Source organism: Eumetopias jubatus, unplaced genomic scaffold (genome assembly GCF_037043125.1).
Source record: "Eumetopias jubatus isolate StellerSeaLion01/CBP00866 unplaced genomic scaffold, mEumJub1_p1.0 scaffold_16, whole genome shotgun sequence".
NCBI lineage: Eukaryota > Metazoa > Chordata > Mammalia > Carnivora > Otariidae > Eumetopias > Eumetopias jubatus.
In genome coordinates this window covers 84519755-84544508 of record NW_028274822.1, presented here as the reverse complement: position 1 = coordinate 84544508, position 24754 = coordinate 84519755, and the positions used below count along the sequence as shown (strand labels likewise).

The 24754-nt window shown below is 41.4% G+C and overlaps 1 protein-coding gene and 1 pseudogene across 3 annotated transcripts in view; one reads left to right on the top strand and one right to left on the bottom strand.

Annotated features, from left to right (window-relative positions):
* Positions 1-8453: 8453 nt before the first annotated feature.
* LOC148162330 (uncharacterized) lies at positions 8454-9080 on the bottom strand (annotated as a pseudogene).
* Positions 8557-24754, top strand: part of MAPKAPK5 (MAPK activated protein kinase 5) — a 36086-nt gene continuing 19888 nt past the window's right edge. Inside the window, exons 1-5 of one of the 3 annotated variants that reach the window (XM_028116634.2) lie at positions 8557-9258; positions 21061-21134; positions 21829-21904; positions 22521-22618; positions 24330-24438. In XM_028116634.2, the coding sequence (XP_027972435.1) occupies positions 9223-9258; positions 21061-21134; positions 21829-21904; positions 22521-22618; positions 24330-24438 (393 nt within the window). In that variant the 5' untranslated portion in view covers positions 8557-9222. Of the gene's footprint in view, positions 9259-21058; positions 21135-21828; positions 21905-22520; positions 22619-24329; positions 24439-24754 lie in introns of those variants that run through there. The other 2 variants (XM_028116635.2, XM_088019480.1) reach the window with 2 other exon arrangements.

Here is a 24754-nt window from a genome sequence, read left to right as displayed (position 1 = left end):
GACCCTTAACGACTGAGCCACCCAGGCGCCCCTGCACCTTAAGGTTTTGGAAGTACTATGCTAGAAGAGGTGTTGCCAGGCCTTCAGACCAACTGTTTATTCTTGTCCTGAGTAGGTGGGAAGAATCCTGGGGAAGGTTCAGTAAGTAGCACATTGCAGCAACCCTCACCTCAGCAAGGTCGGTGGGTGCTTGGGTGGGAAATGGGGCTATGGCACCAGAATCAGGTCTGTCCTCGGTTCCAGGATGAGCTGCCACTTAACCAGCTGGGTGATCCAGCCCATTGCTGGGCACACAGTAGGTCCTCGATAAATATTTTTGGATGAATTACTGAAGATTGGTTAAACCTAGTTAACCTCTCTTAGATGACCGTCACTTCGCCCACCTCCCAGGGCTGCTAGGAGGTTAAATGAGATAAGGTAGGTGAAGGTTACCTTAGGGTTGTTAGTTCCTATCACAGAATAAAGCTTGGGTTTCTGCGGTTTTTGGAAAGGAGGTAAGTTGTGTTTCCCCAAAAGCCAGCTGCTGTTACAGGTGCTATGCTAGGGGCAGGTAAATGCAAACTTGGTTTCAGAGAAGGGCAGCAGGAAAGAGTTAACAAAGGCTGCCTCTGGTAGTGAGTTCATAGATTTCCACTGTCTGCATTAACTGCTATACTGTTTAACTCTTATTTACTTATTTATTTATTTGACAGAGTGTGAGAGAGCACAAGCAGGGGAAGCTGCAGAGGGAGAAGGAGAGGGAAAAGCAGCTCCCTGCTGAGCAGGGAGCCCCACGTGGGGGCTTGAGTCCAGGACCCTGGGATCATGACCTGAGCTGAAGGCAGACGCTTAACCCACTGAGCTGCCCCTATACTCCTCAACTCTTTTTTTTCCTTTTTTTAAAAAATATTTTATTTATTTATTCATGAGAAACACAGAGAGAGAGGCGGAGGCAGAGGGAGAGGCAGGCTCCCCACTGAGCAGGGAGCCCGATATGGGACTTGATCCCAGGACCACAGGATCATGACCTGAGCTGAAGGCAGACGCTTAACCATCTGAGCCACCCAGGCACTCGGTACTGCTCAACTCTTAAAAACTAATGACATACACAATGCTTCTGAAATTGGAAAAGAAACTCAACTACAGGGAAAATATAAGGGGGGAGGGAGAAAGGCTATATGGTTTTCAACTGCTTTCTTGTCTCAAATCATCAAAGGCCCCACTTGGAATGAGAGCTATCCCAAGCTACCACGGGAAAAGAAAGCGAACATGCTTCCCTGGCAATTACTCAAGCAGATTGTCCAGTAAGTGAGATGACTAAACATGTCAGACTCACAAGTTCACCACCATTGTTCTAAGCACTTAGAAAATTCATCTAGTAGTCTGGGTCTGTTAATACTTTAAGTGGACTTTTAACTGTGTTATGAAATAATTCAGTTTAAAAAGGAAAGATCCTTTTGAGAGTAATGGGGCTAATTGTCATATTGGTTTTTAAATTAAGGTCAAATTCACAGATCATAAAATTGACCACTATTTTAAACTGTACAATTCAGTGGCATTCAGCACATTCTCAATGCTGTACAACCACCACCTCTATCTAATTTCAAAACATTTTCATCACCCCAAAAGGGAATTCTGTATCAATGAAATGGTTACTCCCCATTCCCTTCTCCACCCAGGCCCTGGCAACCACTGGTCAGCTTTTTGTCTCTATGGGTTTGCCTATTCTGGAAATTTCCTATGAATGAAATCATAAAATATGTGACCTTTCGTTCTGGCTTCTCTTGTTCTGCATCATGTCTTTGAGGTTTATCCATGTGTTAGCACGAATCAGTGCTTCTTTCCTTTTTATGATTGAATAATATTCCATTATATGGATATATGTTTTGTTAATCCGCTCATGTGTTGATAGACATCTAGGATGTTTCCATCCCCGGCCATTGTGAATGGTGCTGCTATGAACATTTGTTTACAAGTATTTGTTTGAATACCTATTTTTGATTTTTTGGGGTATGTATCTAGGATAGAATTGCTGGAACACATGGGAATTCTATGTTTAGCTTTCAGAGGAGCTGCTGAACTGTTTCCCACAGTAGCTCACCAATATAAAATGTATGAGAATGTATGACGGTTCCAGGTTCACATCCTCTCCAACCCTTGCCAAGCAGCGTCACTCTTCCAAAACTGATGAAGGGTACTTGTGCATCACAAAAAATGACATGCAGTGTCATTTGACTGCAGGTTCTCATCCATCCACCCTTACATTTCACTCATTGAGCCCCTACAAGTGCTCCTTTACCCCCAGGGAGTTTGCTCTTAGTAAGTCACCCCTGCCCACTGGGAGCTTGTGCCCTGGGATAACTTGGGCATGACCCTTGCCACTGTCTTCCCGTCTCCCCCATATCCAATCCATCACCAACTCCTGCTGATTCCACATGCAAAATACATCTCTAGATCTGTTCCCTTCTCCCTGAGGTCTGCTGCAATCATCCCGGTCCAGGTCACCACGACCTCTCACCTGCATGCCTCTTCTTCTTTTTTTTTTTTTAAGATTTTATTTATTTATTTGACAGAGAGAGAGAGATAGCGAAAGCAGGAACACAAGCAGGGGGAGTGGGAGAAGGAGAAGCAGGCTTCCCGCGGAGCAAGGAGCCCGGTGCGGGGCTCGATCCCAGGACCCTGGGATCATGACCTGAGCCGAAGGCAGACACTTAACGACTGAGCCACCCAGGCGCCCCGCCTCTTCTTCTTTTTAACCACCTGTATCAGTTAGCTATTGCTATAGAACAGATGACTACAAATGTGGCAGCTTAAAACCCACAATTTTTTTCTTTAGTAATCTCTACACCCAGCTCGGACTCATAACCTCACAACAATCAAGGTGTTGGCTGGGGCTCCTGTCATCCCATGGCTCAACTGATGGAGGATCTTTTTCCCAGCTCACTCACATGGCTCTTGGCAGGGCTCAGGGCCTTGTGGGCTGTTGGCTGGAGACAACAGTTCTTTGCCATGTGGACTCCTCTATAAGGCAGCACACAACATGGCAGCTGATTTCCTTCAGAGCAAATGAGCAAGAGTGAGAGGGAGCCCAAGACAAACATCACAGTCTTTGTAACCTAATCCTAGAAGGGATATTCCATCACTTTGCTATATTCCGTTTATTAAAAGCAAATAACTGGTTCCAGGTCACCTTTAAGAAGTGGGGGAGTCCCCCCCCCACCTTTAAGGGTGGGGACTACACAGAGGTATCACCAGGCACCATCATAGAAGCTACCCTTTACAACCTGTCCTCTGGCAGCCAGTGATTCATGTCTTTTGCATATGCAAAATGCATCCTCTCCCTTTGAAGGGCCTCAAAAGCCTCATCCCACTAAAGTATCAGTGGGAAGTCCAGAATCTCAAAACTAAATCAAGTCTAGGTGTAAATTAATCCCTTAAGTATAGTTCCTTAAGTACATTTCCTCAAAATACAATCTTTCCAATCTGTAGATTTATGAAAATAAGGAGACAAATTATTTGTCCCCCCAACATACTGTGGTGGGACCAGCCTAGGACAACAGTGATGGACATTCTTGTTCAAGGAGGGGGAAGTGAGAGGCACACACAAAGGAGTCCCTGGCCCATAGTAAGTCTGAAAGCCAGCTCGGCAAATGTTGGCAACTCCTCCAGTTTTCAGAGCCTGAGAATGATTATACATGGCTCTTGGCTCCACTCTGAGTCATACTATTTCATAAAAAGTAGCACGTATGTGCAGCTGAGCAGCTCAGTTGGCTTCCTGCAAGAATCCTGGAGGTCTAAAGGCCTCTTTTCAGCCTGTGCTGTCTCCTTCTCCTTCCAAGAGCCCAACTATGACTCTTTCAAGAACTCTGTGGGCTTCCTGGGAACCTTACTGGGCATTCACACCATTAGACTAAAGCCACATCCACAAATCTCCCTGAACAAGTCCCCCTCTACCTTCAGTTTCTGCTGTGACTGCTGCAGAACAATGACCTCAAGCATTCTAGAGGCCTTATGTTTGAGAGGATCTTTGAGATGCACCTGAGTCTCTGTAAAGGATCTTTTCCATGACTGAATAGGCTTCTGAGGTACCACCTTTGATTGTCTGAGGTCTTCACAAACTATTATACAGTCACATCTTCTACTTTACCTTTAGGCCATGTTATGTTCCCCACCAAATTCATATGTTGATGCTCCAAACCCCCACCGTGATGCTATTTGGAGGTGGGGCCTTTGGGTTGTCATCGGGTTTAGATGAGGTCATGAGGATGATGGGATTAGTATCCTTATAAGAAAAAGAAGACACTCAAGGTGGCTTTCTTTCCACCATGTGAAGAACACATCAAGAGGGTGGTCATCTGCAAGCCAGGAAGAAGGCCTTGCCAGGAATCAAATCTGCCCACACCTTGATCTTGGATTTCCCAGACTCCAGAACTGTGAGGAACAAACTTCTATTTTTAAGATGCCCAGTCTATGGTATTTTGTTATAGCAGCCCAAGCTGACAAAGACAGATTTTGGTACTGAGAAGTACAGATTCCAGTACAGAGAGAAGTTTGTACTTCCAGAGAAGTACAAACTACTAAGTTTGCTCAAGATAATGTAGGCTTTCTCTAATGCACTCCTCAAAATCTTTCCAGCCTCTGCCCACTGCCTAGTTCTAAGCCACTCCCACATTTTAGCTAGTTGTTATGGCAGCATCCCACTTCCAGGCACCAAATTCCGTATTAGTTTATCTATGCTGTGTGACAAATTACCCTCAAATTCAGTGTCCTAAAAACAACATTTGTTATCTCAGTTTCTGTGCGTCAGGAATTTGGGCACAGTTTAGCTGGGTGCCTCTTCCTGGCACAGAAGGCTGCAGTCATCTCAAGGCTCAACTGGGGGAGGATCCATTCTAAAGTCATTTATGTGGCCTTTGGCAGGTCTCAGGTTCTCACTAGCAGTTGGCAAGAGACATTAGTTCCTTGACATGTGGGCCCCTCAACTAGGCAACTATAGTGGCCTGATTAGTATCCTGCCCTCCAAATTCATGTCCACATGTAACCTCAGAATGTGACCTTATTTAGAAACAGCGTCTTTGCAGATGTAATTAAGATAAAATCATACTGGATTTGGGTAGAATGATAGTGTCTCCATAAGAGGAAAGGACAGAGAAGAAGGCCATATGAAGACAGAGGCAGAGACTGGAGTAATGCACCCCTTTTGCCCAAGGAATGCTGAGGACTGCTGGGAGCCACCAGAAGCTCGAAGAGGTAAGGAAGGATTCTCCTCTAGAGCCTTCAGAGGGAGCACAGCCCTGCTAACACATGGATTTCAGACTTTTGGCTTCCAGAACTGTGAGAAAATAAAATTTCTGTTGTTTTAAGTCACCCAGTTTATGGCAATTTATTATGGCAGCCCCCAGGAAACTAACAAAGAACCTCACATTTGAGCTGGCTTCCTTCAGAGCAAATGAGGAAGAGAGTAAGAGATCGCACCCAAGATGAAAGACAGTCTTTCTGTAATGTAATCTGAGACATGACATTTCGTCATCAGAAGCAAGTCCCTAGATCAGCCCACAAGCAGGGTGAGGGGATTACACAAGATCATGAATACCTAGAGGTGGGCATCATGGACGGCTACCTTAGAGGCTGCCTACCACAGCCACCTCCCCAGCAAAACATGGAGGAAACTTCTCCTTCCTCTGGGCTCTGCCTTCTCCATTCACTGATTCCTTCAGCAAATATTTATTAAACACCTGCAGTGGGTTAAGTGTTGAGGATGTGGCCAGTAATATGTTAAGATTCTTTCCCTTGAGATTATTTACAGTCTAGTTGGGGAGAGAACATTAAAGTATAACAAACAAATAAATACATAAATAAAAACTGTGGTAAGTACAAGAAAGTAAGTTATGAGACAACAGGAATATCTGACTTAGATTAGGGATAAGAATTAGGCATGTCTTTCCGATAATTTTTTTTTAAGATTTTATTTTTATTTATTTGAGGAAGAGAGAGCGTGAGCTGGAGGGAGGGAGAATCTCAAGCAGACTCTGTGCTGAGCCCAAAGCCTAATATGGGGCTCCATCCCATGACCCTGAGATCATGACCTGAGCCAAAACCAAGAGTTGGCTGCTCAACCGACTGAGCCACCCCGGTGCCCCTAAAATGGTATTTAGAATGTGGTTGAAGAACATGTAGAAATTAGGCTGTGTGTGTGTCTGTGTGTGTATGTTGGGAGGGGAGATTGTTTCCAGGTAGAGGGAAAGCACATGCAGATAACAGCCAGTAAGTTGAGCTGCCAGACTCGTGTACGAGTTCTTCATCTCTGCATTTCTATTAAGTGAACACAGTGCCTGGCACAGAGAGGCACCTGATAAATTATTACGGAATCAATGAATGAATAAATCCAAGGCACCTTTTATTTCCTTGCTGTTATGGATAATGTCAATTCATTCAGAAAATTTCTCCCAAAGTTCACTACTGGATCACTGCTCTTATTTGTGTTAGAAAGCACAGGCAAAGCTGACATTACAAAAAGAGTCAAATACATAAAAGTTCAAAACAATGAAAGTTTATTTTTTTTCTCATGTAACAGTCCTAGGTGGATATATAAGTCAATGGAGCAGTGGTTCTCCTCTACTCAGGAATCTTCCATCTTAGAGCCTTGCCTTCTCCAGAACCTTCTCATCATCATCCAGCTGGCAGAGTAAGTAAGCGCACCTGCTGACAAATTTTCTGGGCCAAACCTGGAAACTGTGCACATCTCTCCTGTTCACTTTCCATTGGGGAGAGCATAGGCACATGGCCACACCACTTTAAGGGGGCTGAGGAATGTACAGTAGGCGTATGGCCAACAAAGAGGACAACTACGTCCGCACCACAACATATATCCAATTACTTGACTTATCTTCTGGTAAATCACACAAAATCCTCAAATTATCCTCGACAGAAAAAAAAATATGGATTCCCCATCTTCACCTGCATCAAGTCTGTCAATCACTGAATGGTACCATTGTCTCTCCAGTTGCTGAAGCCAGACTCAGAGAAGTTACTCTTGATTTTTTTTTTTTTTAAGATTTTATTTATTTGACAGAGAGATAGTGAGAGCAGGAACACAAGCAGAGGGAGTAGGGGAGGGAGAAGCAGGCTTCCTCGCAAGCAGGAAGCCCGATGTGGGGCTCCATCCCAGGACCCCGGGATCACGACCTGAGCCAAAGGCAGACACTTAACGAATGAGCCACCCAGGCGCCCCTCATTTCTTATTCTTACGTTCCATATCGAATTCTTCAGGAAATACTGTCAACTCTACTCCCAAAACATACCATAAATCCATCTACTTCATCTTTGCTGCCACTATCTGAGTTCAAGCATCAAAATAATCTCTCATCTGGATTATTCCAATAGCCTCTTAATACCTCTCCATGTCTTCCCTCTTGCTTGCCCATATTTCTCTATCTAGCAGAATGATCTTTCAAAACATAACTTTGTTCACATCACTCTTTGGTTTAAAACCTTCCAGTTACATAGGATAAAATCTAAAGTCATTACCATGACCCTAGAGTGTATGATACAGCCTCTGTCCACCTCTCCAACCTCATTCTTTGTCATTTTCTCCTTCTACTTGCTCTGCTCCAGCTACAATGAACATTCTACTGCTCCTTGAATATATTTAGCTTATTTCCACCTTAAGATTTTTGCACCTGCTGTTCCATCCGCCCAGAAATCTCCTCAGATTTGCAACAGTCAGCTCCTTCTCATCCCTTAGAGGTCTCAGCTTCAGCGTTACCCCATTCCCTGATCATCTACTGGGAAAAGTCCCCACATCCAGTTATTCTCTTATCTCAGCATCCTGTACACTTTCTTCTTGGCACCTACAAACTCTTGTGTTTCCCCGTTTATTTGCTGCTTAGTTTTCCTGAAATTAAGATCCACTGAGTAGGTACCGACTGTTGTTCCTATTGTTTCCCAAGTGTTGAGTAGGCCTGGTACACGGTGGTGTTCAGTACATAACTGAACGAATGAAGAGGTGATCTGCCAACAGCTCGTACAAGGTCCTTGGACAGGTAGTTGGTGTAGTGGAAGGAACACAAACGTGGGTCCCAATTCTGACTTGACTACTTCTCAGCTGTGCCCAAGAGAGTTGGGCTCTCAGAGCCTTAATTACCTAACCTGTAAACGCGGGGTAAGAACACACTTACCTCGCAGCGCCAAATGCCTGCTTTGTAAAGAATAAAGAACCTGATTGGGAAAAAGAGCCTCACGTAAAATTAACCCTCCGAATACATAACTATGCCTGCTATTATTATACACAACTTTGTTCCCTTACCGCTAGACCCGCCCGGGACCTCCGTTTTCTCTTCTTCATCACGAATTGAAACCCCCGGCTCCTGCGCGCGGGCTGTTTCTGGCAGAACGAACCTCCCTCTCGGCGTCTGAGAGGAAAAAAGGGGCGCGAACGCCACTCGAGTCAGGTGGCGTTCTCCAGTGCATCCGCCCCGTCGGAGCCCGACGCATTGCGTCATCAGCGCGGCGCCAGCGCTGCGGAGGGCCCCGGGGCCTGTCCCGAGTGTGGCGCAGCTTGAGGAGACCCTGGCAGATGCCTGAACATCAACTGCGTGGTTTGGGGGCGCTCGGAAACCCCAGCGGAGGGCGGCGAGGGGCGCGTGGAGCCGTGGGGGCAAGGAGTCGGGCGGCAGGACGGGCGGCCCGGAGCTCAGGCGGGACCCAGCGCCGGCAGGCGGCCGGCCGGCCGGCGGGGCTGCCCGGCGCGGGTGTCCCGGCGATGTGTGGCGCTGAAGCGGCATCGGGAGCAGCGGCGGCGGCGGCGGCGGCGGCCGGCTCGGCTTCGGCTTCTCAGCGGTGCCGGCGGCGGAGACGGAGGCGCAGGTTCCTCATTAGGACCTGGCGAGCCCAGGCCTAATCGGCGGCCCCGCGAGGCCTCTGCATAGCTCCCCGGACGGGGACCCTCCCCGCCTCGCCCTGCCCCGGGAGCCTGCCTCCCCGGCCGGGGATGAAGCCGGGAGGCGGCCGCACGGGGCCCAGCACAAAGGCTTGTCCCCGGGGGCCGCCGCCGCCAGCCTAGAGCCACCCACCGAAGCGGAGCCGGCGCCGGGGCCCTCATCCCCGCCGGTCCCTGGGGACGGCTGCTGCCGGTCTCCCCGAGGCCCAGGGGCCCGAGCGCCGAGCCCCTTGCTCCCCCGGCTACGGTGGGACCGGGCACCTGTGCAGCCTCCGCCGCTCCCGGCTGTAGAGGCCCCACGGAGCATGTCCAAGGAGAGCGACATGGAGAAAGCCATCAAGGTAAGGGGGAGATGCCCCCTTCCTCCCCGCTTTGTCCCTGTGGCATTCCTCTCGGCTCAGCCTCAGAAAGCGGAGAGAACTTGGAGTGAGAGATTCCAGCGACTCCGGGTTTCGGTCTTCCCAGATTCCGTGGACTGCGTTTTACAGCCCTTGAGTGAATGGTTTGTGTATGTATAGGGAGGGATGTCTGACTCCTAACTTCCCTGATTAAAGTAGGGATGTGATTTGTGCTCATCTAAAACGCAAGGTGAGTGGCGTGGAGATACTTGATATGAGTGGGACGGAGGGGGCCCTACTACTACACTTTCGATCACTCCCCGACTGCCGCCAGTATTTGTTTCCGGATGATCTGCAACAGTACTTGGAGAGTTGGACTTTACCCATCGCTCTCGATTTGTTTGAAACCAGCCTCCTCGAAACCTGCAGTTTCGGAAGGGGTGGCTCGCCTTCTTATAAGATCTATCTTTTGGCACATACTGTTCTTACTTTTGCCTGTGTTCCCTCACCTTTTCCTCTTTCCTCTCCTCCTAGGGAGCATTTAATTTATTGAGGAAGAGCTCATGGTGTTCTGTGACTTACTGCTCTGTTAACAACAACAACAACAAAGCAAATATGTGTGTTCTAAAATGACCCAAATAAAGTGAAAAGTTTTTAAAAATCTGCTTTTTACTCTTTTTTTTTTTTTTTTTAAACAGGCACTTTGAGGTACTAATAGTCAGAAAGTCATCTAGCTGTAGCTAGGAAGTTAGAGTCTTGTGTAAATTGAGCCCGAAGTTCAATATGTGTTATTTACTTACTTTGCAGTATTAAGTCAGTGCATTTAAGAATTTCATTTTCCCTTGAGGGACAGGCATCCATTGGCAACTTGGGCTTATTTTCCCCTTCAAGACACAGTTAAGAAGTTACACTTGTAATAATTTTTTGTGTAGCAAAGTTTATAGAAGTCATTAGACTTTCCAAAGAAACTTCACCTTTTAAAGGAGGCATGGAAATATACATACACATTAAGGAAGATCAGATTTTAAATAATAGAAATAAAGGTTCTAAAAGACTGCATTTTTTCTTTTGGTTTGAATTTTATTGGTACAGGGTCATGAATTGTTACCTAAAGTTATATGACTGGGTTGTGAATCAAAGCATATGGGGCAGATTTTTAAATTCAAGGATTGTCTGTTTTTTGCCAGGTGCTGTCTTAGGCACTGGTGGTGCAAAGCCAAACTCCTAGATGTCCCTGCTCTTATGGAGCTTCTATTCTAGATGGTGGAGTTAGATAATAAACATTCTCGGGTGCTTATAATTAAGTATAAAAAGGGTGGGGAGTACTATTTTAGGAAGAGTAGTCAGGGAAGCCCTCTCTAAAAAGGTGACATTTGTGTAGAGGTCTGAAAGGAACAAGGGAGCAAACCACTGTCTCAGAAAAGAGTGTTACAGGCAGTAGGAACAGCAGATACAAAGGCTCTGAGATAGGTACAAGTCTAGTGTGATCCAGGAACAGCAAAGTGAATGCAATGGGTCAGTGATGTTTTAGGGAGGTGATGGGAAGCTAGAGCACACAGGGACTTGTAGACCATTGTAGGAACTTTGGCTTTGACCTTGAGTAGCAGAGGAACACTAGGGAGTTTTGAACAGAAGAGGGACATAGTTCTAGTGGGTAAATATATAAATGGGGAGGCAATGTTACATAGTGGCTACCATAGTTTCTCTAGGTAAACTCATGGGTTAAAATCTCAGCCTTGCCATTCATTAGCTGTGTCCTTGAGTAAGTCACTTCACTTCTCTGTCCCTTAGTTTCCCCACTCATAGAAAGGAGATAAAAACACTCCACAGCTCATAGCGTTTTTTGAGGATTTAATGAACAAATATATCTAAATGTGCTTACAATAATACCTAACATTTAGTAGGAACTTGATGAATGTTAGCTCATAGCAACTAAAGAGTCATTTAAGAAAGTCATAATTTTTTCACTTGGTCACTATGGCCCAATCTTTCTTAAATTTTTTTTTAGCTTTTCTTCATGTACTTGACAGGTCATTGGTGAGTCTGCCTACTAGTTTGAGTGTGTCCAACCAATAAAAATAAGTGGAGCTGAAAATATCTAATCTGACAACTAGTACTGACTAGGATATACTCCCTTGGAAGCAAGCCAGCATGACATCAAATAAAACTTCTGCGGCATCGTGTTGTATTCATTGTTTTGCTTTCTGGAGGATGTCCCTCAGTGGTGAAGTCTGAGACCAGTGGAGTTCAGCTGGAAAAGCTGTTTTCCTGGGCTCTAATCAGACCATTTAAATTTCTGCTTCCTCACTACCTAAGAGCAGTCTGATTAGACTTTAACATCTCATCCTATTACTCTTCAAAATAATTAGGATAAGGCCAAGGCAACAACCATAGGCTCTGTCTTCTCATTTCTGTCTCTTCTCCCATAGCCCCATGACTCACTATTCCTAAGGCACTTACCTAAACCTGGAGAAAGAGCATTTTGGGATTAGGGATTGCTTACATATTTGCCTTCTATTGTATATGGCAGAGTTTTTTTTTTTTTTTAAGATTTTATTTATTTGACAGAGACAGCGGGAGAGGGAACACAAGCAGGGGGAGTGGGAGAGGAAGAAAAAGGCTTCCCGCTGAGCTTGGAGCCCAACGCGGGGCTCAATCCCAGGACCCTGGGATCAAGACCTGAGCCGAAGGCAGATGCTTAACGACTGAGCCACCCAGGCACCCTGTATATGGCAGAGTTTTTAATATTTGATGAACTTAATGAAAATTCATTTCCTTAGTTCTAAAAATATTTTTAAAATTGCAGTATAGGGATGCCTGGGTGGCTCAGTCGTTAAGCGTCTGCCTTCAGCTCTGGTCATGATCCCAGGGTCCTGGGATCGAGTCCCACATCGGGCTCCCTGCTCAGTGAGGAGCCTGCTTCTCCCTCTCCCTCTGCTGCTCCCCCTGCTTGTGCTCTCTTTCTCTCTCTCTCACAAATAAATAAATAAATAAATCTTTAAAAAAAATTGCAATATAATTTACATACCATAAAATTCAGTCAATGTAAGTGTGTAGTTCAAGAATTTTTAGTAAGTTTACAGAGTTGTGCAACTATCATCACAATCCAGTTTTAGAATATTTCCATCCCTGGGCACCTGGGTGGTTCAGTGGGTTGGGTGTCTGACTCGGTTTTGGCTCAGGTTATGATCTCCCTTGTGAGATCAAGCCCTGCAGTGGTCTCCGTGCTGGGTGTGGAGCCTGCTTGGGATTCTCTGCCCCTCCCCCCCAAACCCCTGCTCGCATTCTCTCTCAAATAAATGGATAAAATCTTTTTTTTTAAAGAATATTTCCATCCCCCCTAGAAAGTTCCTTTTGCTTATTTGTAGTCAGCCTCTACTCCCACTCCCCACTCCAGACAGTCACTGATCTACTTTCTGCCACTAGTTTTGTCTCTAGAAATTCCAAATTAATGGAATTGTATAATACATAGTCTTACATATTTGGCTTCTTTTACTTACAGTACTTTTGAGGTTCACCCATGTTAGTGCATATATTAGGAGTTTATTTCTTTTTTATTGTTGAGTAATCTTTTTATTATTTATTCATCCCCAGTTGATGAACATTTAGATTGTTTCCAGTTTTAGCTAATACGAACAAAATGATATATAGAACTTGCCCATACAAGTTTTTGTGTAAACATTTGTTTTAATTTCTTCTGGTTAAAAACCTAGGTATCGAATTACTGGGTGGTATGGTAAGTTTATGTTTAACTTTTTAAGAAACTGCAAAACTTTTCCAAAGTAGCTTTACCATTATTCATTCCCACCAGTAGTGTTTGAGGGGTCTGTTGTTTTTGTTTTTTTGTCTTTGTTTTTGTTTCCTTCCTGACAAATACTTGGTATTGTTAGTCTTTCCATTTTAGCCATCCTAGTGGTTGTGTAGTGGCCTGATTGTGATTTTAATGTGCATTTCCCTAATGACTAATATTGTTGGTCAACTTTTCATGTGCTTATCTGCCATTTGTGTATCTTTCTTGGTGAAATGTCTATTCAAATCATTTGCCCATTTTTAAATTGGGTTATTTGTTTTATTATTGAGTTGTAAGGGTTCTTTATATACTCTGAGTAAAAACTAATTCTAATGCTATTGAGCATCTTTTTCATATGTTTGCCATTCATGTATTTTTTTCCCTGGTATTTAACTGTATTAAAATCTTTTACTCATTTTTAAATTGAGTTGTTTTATTATTGAGTTGTAAGAGTTCTCTCTAAACTCTAAATAAAGGTGATTTATCAGACATATGATCTGCAAATATTTTTCCAGTCTGTGGCTTATTTTTTCACTTTTAATGGTTTTAATTTTGATGAAGTCCAGTTTATCTTTTTTTCTTTTTCTTTTATGGATTGTGCTTATGGTGTCATAGCTAAGAAATCTTTGCCTAGTCTCAGGTTACAAGATTTTTCAACTGTATTTTCTTCTAGAAGTTCTACAGTTTTTAGTTCTTTATTTAGGTCTAATATCCACTTGGAATTAACTTTTGTGTGTGGTGTTACATAAAGATCTATGGTTTTATTTGTCTTTAATATGGATATCCAGTTGTTCCAGGACAGTTTGTTCAAAACACTGTCTTTTGCCTATTGAATTACTTTGGTTACGTTTTTTGAGAATCAGTTGATCATAAGTGTGAAAGTTTATTTCTGGATTCTCTGTTCTGTTCTATTGATCAATATGACTATCCTTATGCTAGTATCATACTAAATTTGATTACTGAAGCTTTATAGTAAATTTTCAAAATTGGGTAGTATGAGAACAAACTTGGTTTCTCTTTTGGAAAATTAAGTTAGATCTTCAAGTTCTTTGTATTTCCAAACAAATTTTAGGATCAGCTTGTCTATTTCTTCAAAAAATGTGCTGGGATTTTGGCAGGGGCTCCATTGAATCTATAGGTCAATTTGGGGACAGTTGCCTTCTTAACAATATTGTCTTCTAATCCATGAACATGGTATAGCTCTCCATTTCATTAGGGCTTCTTCCGTTTCTCTTAGCAGTGTATTTGTAGTTTTCAGTGTATGGAGCTTGCACTCTTTAATAAATTTATTCCTAATATTTTATTCTCTATGATGCTATTAAGAATTGTTTAATTTCATTCTTTGGATTATTTGTCACTAGTGTATAGAAATAACAGTTCATTTCTGTATATTGATAATGTGTTTTGCATCCTTACCACATTTGCTAAGTTCTAGATTTTTTTGTTGTTGTGTTCTAGGTTCTTTAGGATTTTCTACATATAAAAATCCTGTCTTCAGCAAATAAATACCGTTTTACTTCTTCCTTTACAGGATGCTATTAATGCTATTAATTTTGTTTTCTTGCCTTATTCCATGGGTAGAACCTCAGGTACAATGTTGAATGAAAGTGGCAAAAGTGGACATCTTGCCTTGTTCCTGATCTCAGGGGGAAAATGTTAAAGACTTATCACTAAGTAAGTGGTTTTGTAGATGTCCTTTGTCCAATTGAGGAGTTTCCTTCTGTTCCTTGTTTGCTGAGAGTTTTTATCAGGAATAGGCATTGAATTTTTGTTAAATGCCTTTTCTTCACCTATTGAGTTGATCATGTAGTTTTTGTTCTTTCTTCTTAATGTGATATGTAGTAACAATTGATTTTCAGATATTAAACCAATCTTGCATTCTTGGTATAAACCCCACTTAGTCTGATGTAAAATTATTCTTATATGTTTCTGTATTCAGTTTGCTTATAATTTTGCTGAGGATTTTTGCATCTGTATTCATGAGAGTTATAGGTCTATAGTTTTGTGATGCCTTTGTCTAGCTTTGGTATGAGGGTAATACGTGCCTCAAAATGAGTTGGGAAGCATACCCTCCTTTATTTTCTGGAAGAATTTGTGTGGAGGTTTGGTATTCATTAAATCAATAGTTCTCAATAGGGGGCAATTTTTGTCTCTCACAAGACATTTGGCAGTGTCTGGAGATATTATAGTTGTTCAGTGCAGGTAGGGGATGCTTCTGGCATCTAGCAGGTAGAGGCCAGGAATGCTCCTGAACATCTTAACAATGCACAGGACTATCTCACAACAAAGAACTATCTGCTTCAAAATGTCAGTGATGTTGAAATGAGAAACTGCACTTTAAATGATTTGGTAGAATTTACCACCAAAACTGTAGGCCACGGCTTTGCTTTGTGGGAAGATTTTTTGTTATTAATTCCGTTTTTTTTATAGATTTATTCAGATTTTCTATTTCTTCATGAGTGAGTTTTGGTAATTTATGTCTTTCTAGAATTTGCCCATTTCATCTAGTGGTCTAATTTCTGGCATAAAGTTGTTTATGGTGATCCTTTATCATGCTTAGCTTCCTGTAAGGTCAATTGTGATGTCTCCTCTTTCATTTCTAATATTAATAATTTGTGTTTTTTCTCTTCAGTCTAGCTGAAGGTTTGTTAATTTTGTTATCTTGAAGAATCAACTTTTGGTTTTGAATTTTCAGTCTTCTATTGTATTGATTTCTGCCCTAGTTTTTATTATTTATGCTTGCTTTGAGTTTATTTCTTTTTTCTCTAGTTTTTCAAGGTAGAAGCTTAGGTTATTGATTTGTGATCTTTCTTATGTAGGGATTTATAGGTATAAGTTTACATCTAAACACCACTTTAACTGTACATCATATATTTTAGCATATAGTCCCATCATAGCCATGGTTTTGCTTTCTGTGGTTTTAGTTACCCATGGTCAACCATGGTCTGGAAGCAGACGATCCTCCTTCTGAATCATCAGAAGGTCATGCCTTGTCACAAAGCCTACGTCACTCACCTCACTTCATCTCATCACATAGGCACTTTGTTATCTCACACCATCACAAGAAGAGGAAGGGTGAGTGTGGTACAAAAAGATATTTGTGTGTGAGAGAGAGATTATATTCACATAACTTTTATTACAGCATATTGTTATAATTGTTCTATTTTATTATTGTTGGCCTCTTACTGTGCCTAATTTATAAATTATAATTTATAATGTTAAGTTATAGATTTTAAATTATTAAACTTTATTATAGGTATGTATGTGTAGGAAAAACGTAGTATATATAGGATTTGGTACCAGCTCTGATTTCAGGCATTCCCTGGGCGTCTTGGAATGTACCCCCCACAGACAAGGGAGGGGACTACTGTATTGTGTTTTTATTTGATTGATTAATTAATTAATTTATTTTTAAAGATTTTATTTATTTTTTGACAGAGAGTTACACAGCGAGAGAGGGAACACAAGCAGGGGCAGTGGGAGAGGGAGAAGCAGGCCTCCCACGGAGCAAGGAGCCCGATGCGGGGCTCGATCTCAGGACCCTGGGATCATGACCTGAGCCGAAGGCAGACGCTTAACGACTGAGCCACCCAGGCGCCCCGTGTTTTTATTTTCATTCAGATCAAAATATTTTCTAATTTCCCTATTTCTTCTTTGACCCATTGATTATTTAGAAATATTATGTAATTTTAAACTTTTTGTTGATTTCTAGCTTAATTGATTTCTAGCTTTATTTCATTATAGTTGAAGAACTTTATATAATTTCAGTTTTTTAAAAATTTATTGAGACTATGATTCAGCATATGATTTATCCTGAAGAATATTCCATGTGTACTTGGGAAGAATGTATATTCTCCTGTTGTTAGGTGCAGTGTTCTATAGATGTCAGGTCAAGTTGGTTGACAGTGTTATCTTCTACATCTAGCTGATTTTCTGTTCAGCTTTTCTATTACTGAGAGTCGTGGTATTGGAATCTCCAACTATTATTTTTGAATTATCTATTTTCCTCTTATATTCTGTCAGTTTTTGCTTCATGTATTTTTGGACTCTATTGTTAGGTGCCTGCATATGTGTTTATAATCCTCGTATTTTCCTGTTGAATTGACCTTTTCATCTTTATAAAAAGTGCCTCTCTCTATTAATATCTTTTTGTTTTAAAGTCTATTTTGTCTGTTGTCTGTATAGCTACTTCAGCTGTCTTATAGTTACTCATGGTATGTCTTTTTCCATCCTTTTACTTTTTTCTCCATTTAAAAAATTGTAATAAAATTACTCATATCATAAAATTTACCGTCTTAACCATTTTTATATGTACGCTTCACTGGAATTAAATATATTTATAATGTTGTACAACCATCACCACCATCCATCCATATAATTTTTTTGATCTTGTAAAACTGAAACTCTGTACCCATTAAACAGTAACTCCTCTGCCTCCTTCCCCTCAGCCTCTACCAATCACCATTCTCCTTTCTGTCTCTGTAATACTTACTACTCTAAGCACCGCAGAAAAATGGAATCAGTGTTTGTCTTTTTGTGACTGGCTTATTTCACTTAGCATAATATTCTTATGGTTCATCCATATTGTGGCATATTTCTGAATTTCCTTACTTTTTAAGGCTGAATGATATTCCATCATATGTGTATGGACACTTAGGTCCCTTCCATGTTTTAGCTATTAGAATAGTTGTTATGAACATGGATATACAAATATCTCTTGAAGACCCTGTTTTCAGTTCTTTTGGGTATATACCCAGAAGTGGAATTGCTGGATCATATGGTAATTCTATTTTTAATTTTTTTGAGGAACTGTCATACTGTCTTCCATGGCATTGGAAATGTACCATTGTACATTCCCACCAGTAGTGCACAAGTGTTCCAATTTCTCCATATCCTCACCAACACTTGTTATTTTCTGTTTGTTTGTTTTTTAAATAGTCTCCACACCCAGCATGGAGCTTGAACTCACAACCCTGAGATTAAGACCTGAGCTGAGATCAAGAGTTTGACACTTAGCCAACTGAGCCACTGAGGCACCCCTATTTGTTTGTTTTTTGATAGTAGCTGTCCTAATGGGTGTGAGGTTGTATCTCATTGGAGTTTTGATTTGCATTTCTTCATGATTAGTGATGCTGAACATTGTTTCATGTGTTTATTGGCCATTTGTATTTCTTTGGGAAAATGTCTTTTCAAGTTCTTAGCCCGTTTTTTGAATCAGGTTGTTTTTGAGTTTTAGGAATTGTTGTATATTCTGGATGTTAATCCCTTATTAGATACTTGATCTGCAGATATTTTCTTCCATTATGTGGGTTGCCTTTTTTACTCTGTTAATAGTGTTTTATGATGCACAAAATTTTTAAATTTTCATGTTCAACTTGTCTAGTTTTTCTTTTGTTGCCTGTTCCTTTAGTGTCTTATCCAAGAAATCATTGCCAAATACAGTGTTACAAAACTCGTGTCCTATGTTTTCTTCTAAGAATTTTATTGTTTTAGGTCTTACATTAAGGTCTTTGATCCATTCTGAGTTTTTGTATATGGGGTTAAGGGTCCAACTTTGTTCTTTTGCTTGCATGTGGATACCCAGTCTACCCAGTATAATCATTGAAATCCTTTTATTTTTAACTTGTTTGCTTCTCTGAATCCAAAGTATATCTCTTATAGACAGCTATGGTTGGATCTTTTTTTTTAATCCAGTAAATGTTAACTTTTTTACTATATCATTATTTTTATATCTCTCACAAATATATTTTGTTTATTATTTACAAAAACAGACAATGGATAGATTTGCCTGTGGGTTGTGATTTCCTAACCCTTGGTCTAGAAGGATTCCAAAGAATTACTTCATTCCATGTATCTCTATCTTTATTAAAGGCAGTATATATATTTCTTTAGCAGAATTCAGTCAATGTGTTTCTCATTGATGCCTTTGAATTAGTCCATAATTTACTTCAGTGAAGTGTTTTAACTGACCCATCCCTTCCTATATTCTCCTTGTCATTAAAATATGTGAGAAAATAGGCCATCCACACATGGAAGAGTTGACAGATCTGAGACTGTTACTTCTCCTCCCCAGCCAGGCTTCTTGAAGCCTTAGACCGGTTAGTGTTTATGGCACCATCAACAAAGGTGTAAGAATAAAAGCTGGGAAAGAGGACAAGAGGTGTAAGGAAAACAGGGTTCAGAAATCAGGGCTGTAGAGAGGCCTGAAAGTGCCTCTCTTACCTTCTGTAACGTCAAGTGGTAAAACTCCTGTCAGAGCCTCATCAGAGCCTCTACAAGTTGAACGGTCTTGGCTGTGTAGAGTACCATCTGAATGAGCACCGGCACAGTGAAGAATTTTGTCTAACGTTATTTTCACATCTCAGGAACTGGGGAAATGAACAATCCTTTGATCTGTTCATGACAGATAATTCCATGGAACAAATCTCTCTTTTCCACGAATCTCCTATGAGTGTATGTTTTCACTGGAGTTGAGGAGAAGGAGGGGTTTAGCAAATGATTTTACTCCACCATGATGCTTAGACTATGCTCCCAACTCCCTCTTTCCCAATCCTGTATTCCTCCCTGTCTTCTCAAGCACTTCTAAACAGTGGGAACATAAAGGAGGTAGGCAAGTTAAATGGGTAGGTTTGAATTCTGTTTAGAAGGTGGTGATTGGGGACAGAGCCTGGGACCTCCCTGATTGGGCAAGATCTGTCCCTGATCTTCCGTGTAAGGCAGTTAACTCTGATAGCTGGAACGGTGCTAGGGAAGAGGCCAAAGCCATAGATTCTAGTCTCATTAGTCCCTGTAACTCACTGTGTGACCTCAAGCTCCTTAACCCCAGTGTACAGTTTTTTCAGAAGGAAGTTTGTGTAATGATCTAACTGATCTTTCCCAAGTCAATATCCCTCTATCATCCAGCTTTAGTCTACCTTTCTAGTTTCTCATTCCACAGTTAGTGAGCATTTATTATATGCAGAGAACCTTTATCAAGAACTGGGCAGCAGGAAAGTGGAGATGATGACTGTTGTAAGCGTATTTTGTATGCTTGCATATTAATTGGGCAGAAGCTCTTGTTTTTCTGTCTCTGAACTTAGCCTGGTGTCTGGCACATAGCAACTGCTCAATGAGTGTGGACAGATAGCCTGTTCCCATGTACTGAGAATCGGGATTCTATTCGATTCTCATTGCAGCAAAACACTTTGAAAATCTCATGAGTTCCAGCCTAATTTCTCAAGGTCTCCATTTGGTTTCTTTTTCTTCCTGTGGAACCCTGAAAAATGAATTTTAGCCTGCCATAACTTAAATATGGCTTTCATGCCTGAAAGCCTATGGCAACAGGAGTTCAGCATATGGTGATTAGACAGGAATTCCATAAAAACTTTCACTAAATCATAGAGGCTGTATCGGGAACTATTGGAAGCTATTAAAACTAAATAAAACAACTGAAAACTATAAAAAATAGTTACGAAATGAATAATACAATATCTTTGTACTCAAAATGATGCTGTTGAAAATTAGATAAATTTATTATATTCACTACTACCTTGTTTGAACTTTTAAGTCTCAATTTATTCAGTAATTTCAACAATTTGATCAACTTCTTCAAGGGTATAGGCCTTCTGTATCATAGAAGCATGTATCAGAGCAGATTTTCTGGAACCTCAGAAAATATACTGACCATTTCATTTTAGCAATTGAATATTCAGTAGTGAAGCATTTTGAAAGAATATGTTTCTCTCACACTACCCCCGCCCCCTGAAAAACATTGAGTAAAATGGACCTTGTGGATGAGCTGAAGAATTTCTTCTTATCCAAAAGTGTTTGCTTTCTTTTTGCTGGAAAACAGTGCCTTAGTCATTTAGAAGAAGTACCTAATTATAAAGCCAAAAGAATGCAAAGCCCTGTTTATCAGTTTCTTTTAGAAGATGAGATAGTGAGTGATAAGGTTTTCTGTTGTCCCACCTTGCTCAATTATTCGGCTTTTTAATTGGAGAATTATTGTCTGCCCCCTCCCTTTTCTGTTTTAATAGGAAACCTCCATTTTAGAGGAATACAATATCAATTGGACTCAGAAGCTGGGAGCTGGAATTAGTGGTCCAGTTAGGTAAGAGACAACATGCAAACTATGGCAGAATTGCTCCGCAAAGGGCCATTTGACATACGTCGTACATTAGAAGCATCAGGTGTGCCAGATTTGTGAAATAGCTTTAATTTAACAAGTGGACATATTTATGTAAGGCTTTTCATCATCCATTTAGAAATATATTTAAGTGACTGAGTCACGTGATCTGTAACATAGAATCATTTAAGATATCGAGACTGGGGCACCTGGGTGACTCGGTTGTGTTTGACTCTTGATTTCGGCTCAGGTCATGATCTCAGGGTTGTGAGATTGAGCGCTATGTTGGGCTTGCGCTAGGTGTGGAGCCTGCTTAAGATTCTCTCCTTCCCCCTCTGCCCCCACCCCCTCATTCTCTCTGTCTCTCTCAAAAAAAAAAAAAAAAAAAGGATATTGAGGCTGTGGAGCTACTGTGAGAGTTGCTGGCAGAGGCCATCCTTGGCCATTACTTCCTTGGCCTTCTTCAGGTTGCTCCCACGTGGCTCAGTGGCTGAGGCCTGTGCCGGGAGAGTGAGATGGCTTTTCTGCCTCTCCACCTGCTAGCCCTAGGGGCAAGTTTGTTTGGATGCACCGGATATATTCTTGATTAGAAGTACAGTTCTAAAAGAACAAACCTGTTAAATTAGTTTTCAGTGTAACGTAGATGATTTCTGATTAAATTTTTTTCCTCCAAATCTAGAGTCTGTGTAAAGAAATCTACTCAAGAACGGTTTGCACTGAAAATTCTTTTTGATCGTCCAAAAGCTAGAAATGAGGTATGACCCTTTATTGCCTTGATTTGCCTAAATATTGGAAGTGCCTACAAATTATTCTTTTTACAAGTAAGGCAGCTTCCTGGAAGGAATACAGAGATGCACAAAGAATTTTATATCCATATTTATCCCTTTCTCTATTCCTATCATCATTACAAAGTGGTCCCATATCTATCAGTACCAAAGGCTGTCAGTCTTACTTCCTTTAAACCACCTCTTGTTTTTTTTTCAATTAATGTGGTTCTTATACCCTGAAGTATTCAGGTTTGCCTCAGCTTTTACTTATTGGACAAGGTCCTTGAAGAGTGGAGAATGGTGACTAGTGTCTTGTAAGTGTGCTGCAGGAGGGCTGTGAGGATGTGGTTCTAGTTCTAAAAAATACGCATTTGTTTTAAATCATCTGGGTGTGGTGATGACATACTAGTAACATGTGCAGTGGAGGACGTATTCTTTTGCTTAGAGATACATGAATAATTTCTTTTTAAAAAAATTTTTTTTGATACATGAATAATTTCTGAAACAAAATGAGTTATTTGCCAAATTTTTCATTTGCTAATGGATAGGGCAGTAGAAAGTAAATCTGTTGGTGAGGTGATACGTTTCCTCTGTTCTCTTTAAGGTACGTCTGCACATGATGTGTGCCACACACCCAAATATAGTTCAAATTATTGAAGTGTTTGCTAACAGTGTACAGTTTCCTCATGAGTCCAGCCCCAGGTAAGACTACATGGGGTCATCACCACATGTCCACCTCTGTACATGTAGGTCAAGGTGTAGTGGGGTTTTCCTCTCTTTTGTGCTCTCTTTCCCCCTCCCCCTTTCTCTCCATCCCTCCTTCCCTCCCTGCCTGCCTGCCTGCTTCCCTCCCTCTTTTCTCTCTTCTCTTCTTATTTTGGAAAATTTCAAACATTTGTAAAAGCAGACAGAATTATGTAATGAATCCCCAGGTAGCCATCACCCAACTTCAACAGTTGGGGTGGCCAACTCATTGTCAGTCTTGTTTCATCTATGCCCCACCCACTCTTTGGGACCCCCTGATTATTGTGATTACTTTCTCTTAAAAAAAAAAAGTATGTAATGTGGAATTAAAATAGATTCTATTTCAAATTAGTGAAAGGGGACCAGATATTACTAGGCACTGGCTTAGAGTTGATATGGCAAAAAGCTCTTATTGCTTAGTCTGACATTCCTTTTAAAGGAATAAATCAACATTATTCTTTTAGCTGCCAAATGTTTGGCAAGCCCACTGGGTGGCATTCTAAGTGTCTTCCAGGGGATTCAAAGTTAAATAAGGTATGATTTCTACTGGGGACTGAGATGTAAACCTATCTTCATAGCAGTGTGATAGGCACCAAGGAGAGGCATCCATAAGATATTTTGAGCTTACAAAGGAGAAGAGAGCTGCTAACTGTAGGCTGGGGAGGTGAGGTGTCTCACAGAGTGGTTATGTGGGGGCTAGGACTTGGTAGGAGTCTTCCAGGTGGAGAAAGAAGATGGATTTGTAAAAACAAATGGGAAATCATAACTATTTCTTAACAACTGTGCTCTGTTGGTGAAAGCATTTGGATAGAAGCTGGAAGCATTTATATCAAAGAATGGTAACCAGAATTCTGATTTTTTTTTTTTTTAACAACATGAGAATTTTTGCTTTTCTTTAGTAGCTGTGTAACCCTGTCCAGCTGTCTTGCTGGGTATGCTGTGGGTCACATGGAAAACTAGTATAGTGGGAAGAAGGAGTGAAGAGAGACACACATAGATACAGACATAGACAAAGAATGAGAGTGAATAACCAAGGTAGCCCAACACCAGCCAAGTGACTTGAAATTCATGTCCTATACAAAGTCATGTTCTGTTTTCAATACACTTTCTATCTAGCTGCCCTAAATATGATACAAAAACATGTCACTTAAAAGATCACCCCCGGGGCACCTGGGTGGCTCAGTCGTTAAGCATCTGCCTTCAGCTCAGGTCATGATCCCAGGGTCCTGGGATTGAGCCCCGCATCGGGCTCCCTGCTCAGCGGGAAGCCTGCTTCTCCCTCTCCCACTCCCCCTGCTTGTGTTCCCACTCTCGCTGTCTCTCTCTCTGTCAAATGAATAAATAAAATCTTCAAAAAAAAAAAAGGTCACCCCCCCCCTTTAACATCTAGTAATAACAAGTTAAGTCCAGTATCTTCAAAAGGATCATTGTCTTCAAAACTTAATTATTTTACTCTCATCTTAGCTTCTTAGAAAATTTTAGGTGAGGGATATTCCTTATCTATAGTGTCCAGTTGATAGTGACAAGGGGTCCAACTCCCAAGGGGCATGGTAGGGCTAGACTTAGGAAGTAGTTACACACTTTGTAGATGAGGTATCTTTAGGTTAGCTATTTGATGTTTCAGTTTTTTTTTTTTTTTAACTTAACAAAATCAAATGCTTTCAAACAGGGCTCGACTCTTAATTGTAATGGAGATGATGGAAGGGGGAGAGCTATTTCACAGAATCAGCCAGCACCGGCACTTTACAGAGAAGCAAGCCAGCCAAGTAACAAAGCAGGCAAGTTAACCCCGGGTACCAATCAAACTGCCAACAATGTTGGTTAACAAGTACAATTTCATTGGGGGGAATAAAAGAAAGCTTGAAGAAAAGCTCTATTTGATCTCTCATTGCCTGCTTTGTTATGTAATCAGAAAAGATGCTTTGACAGGAGAAATGTGACCCCTTTTATGCTTGGGGGGGACTGTATTTTTAAGTGGTTGTCAATTGCTTGCCTATTACAAGATTTAAATAAACTCTGGAAGAAAGGTAGCCTTTTAATTCCTCTGTAGACTGTAGATATCTTTGAGTATGTAGCGTTCCAAGCAGTGTTGGA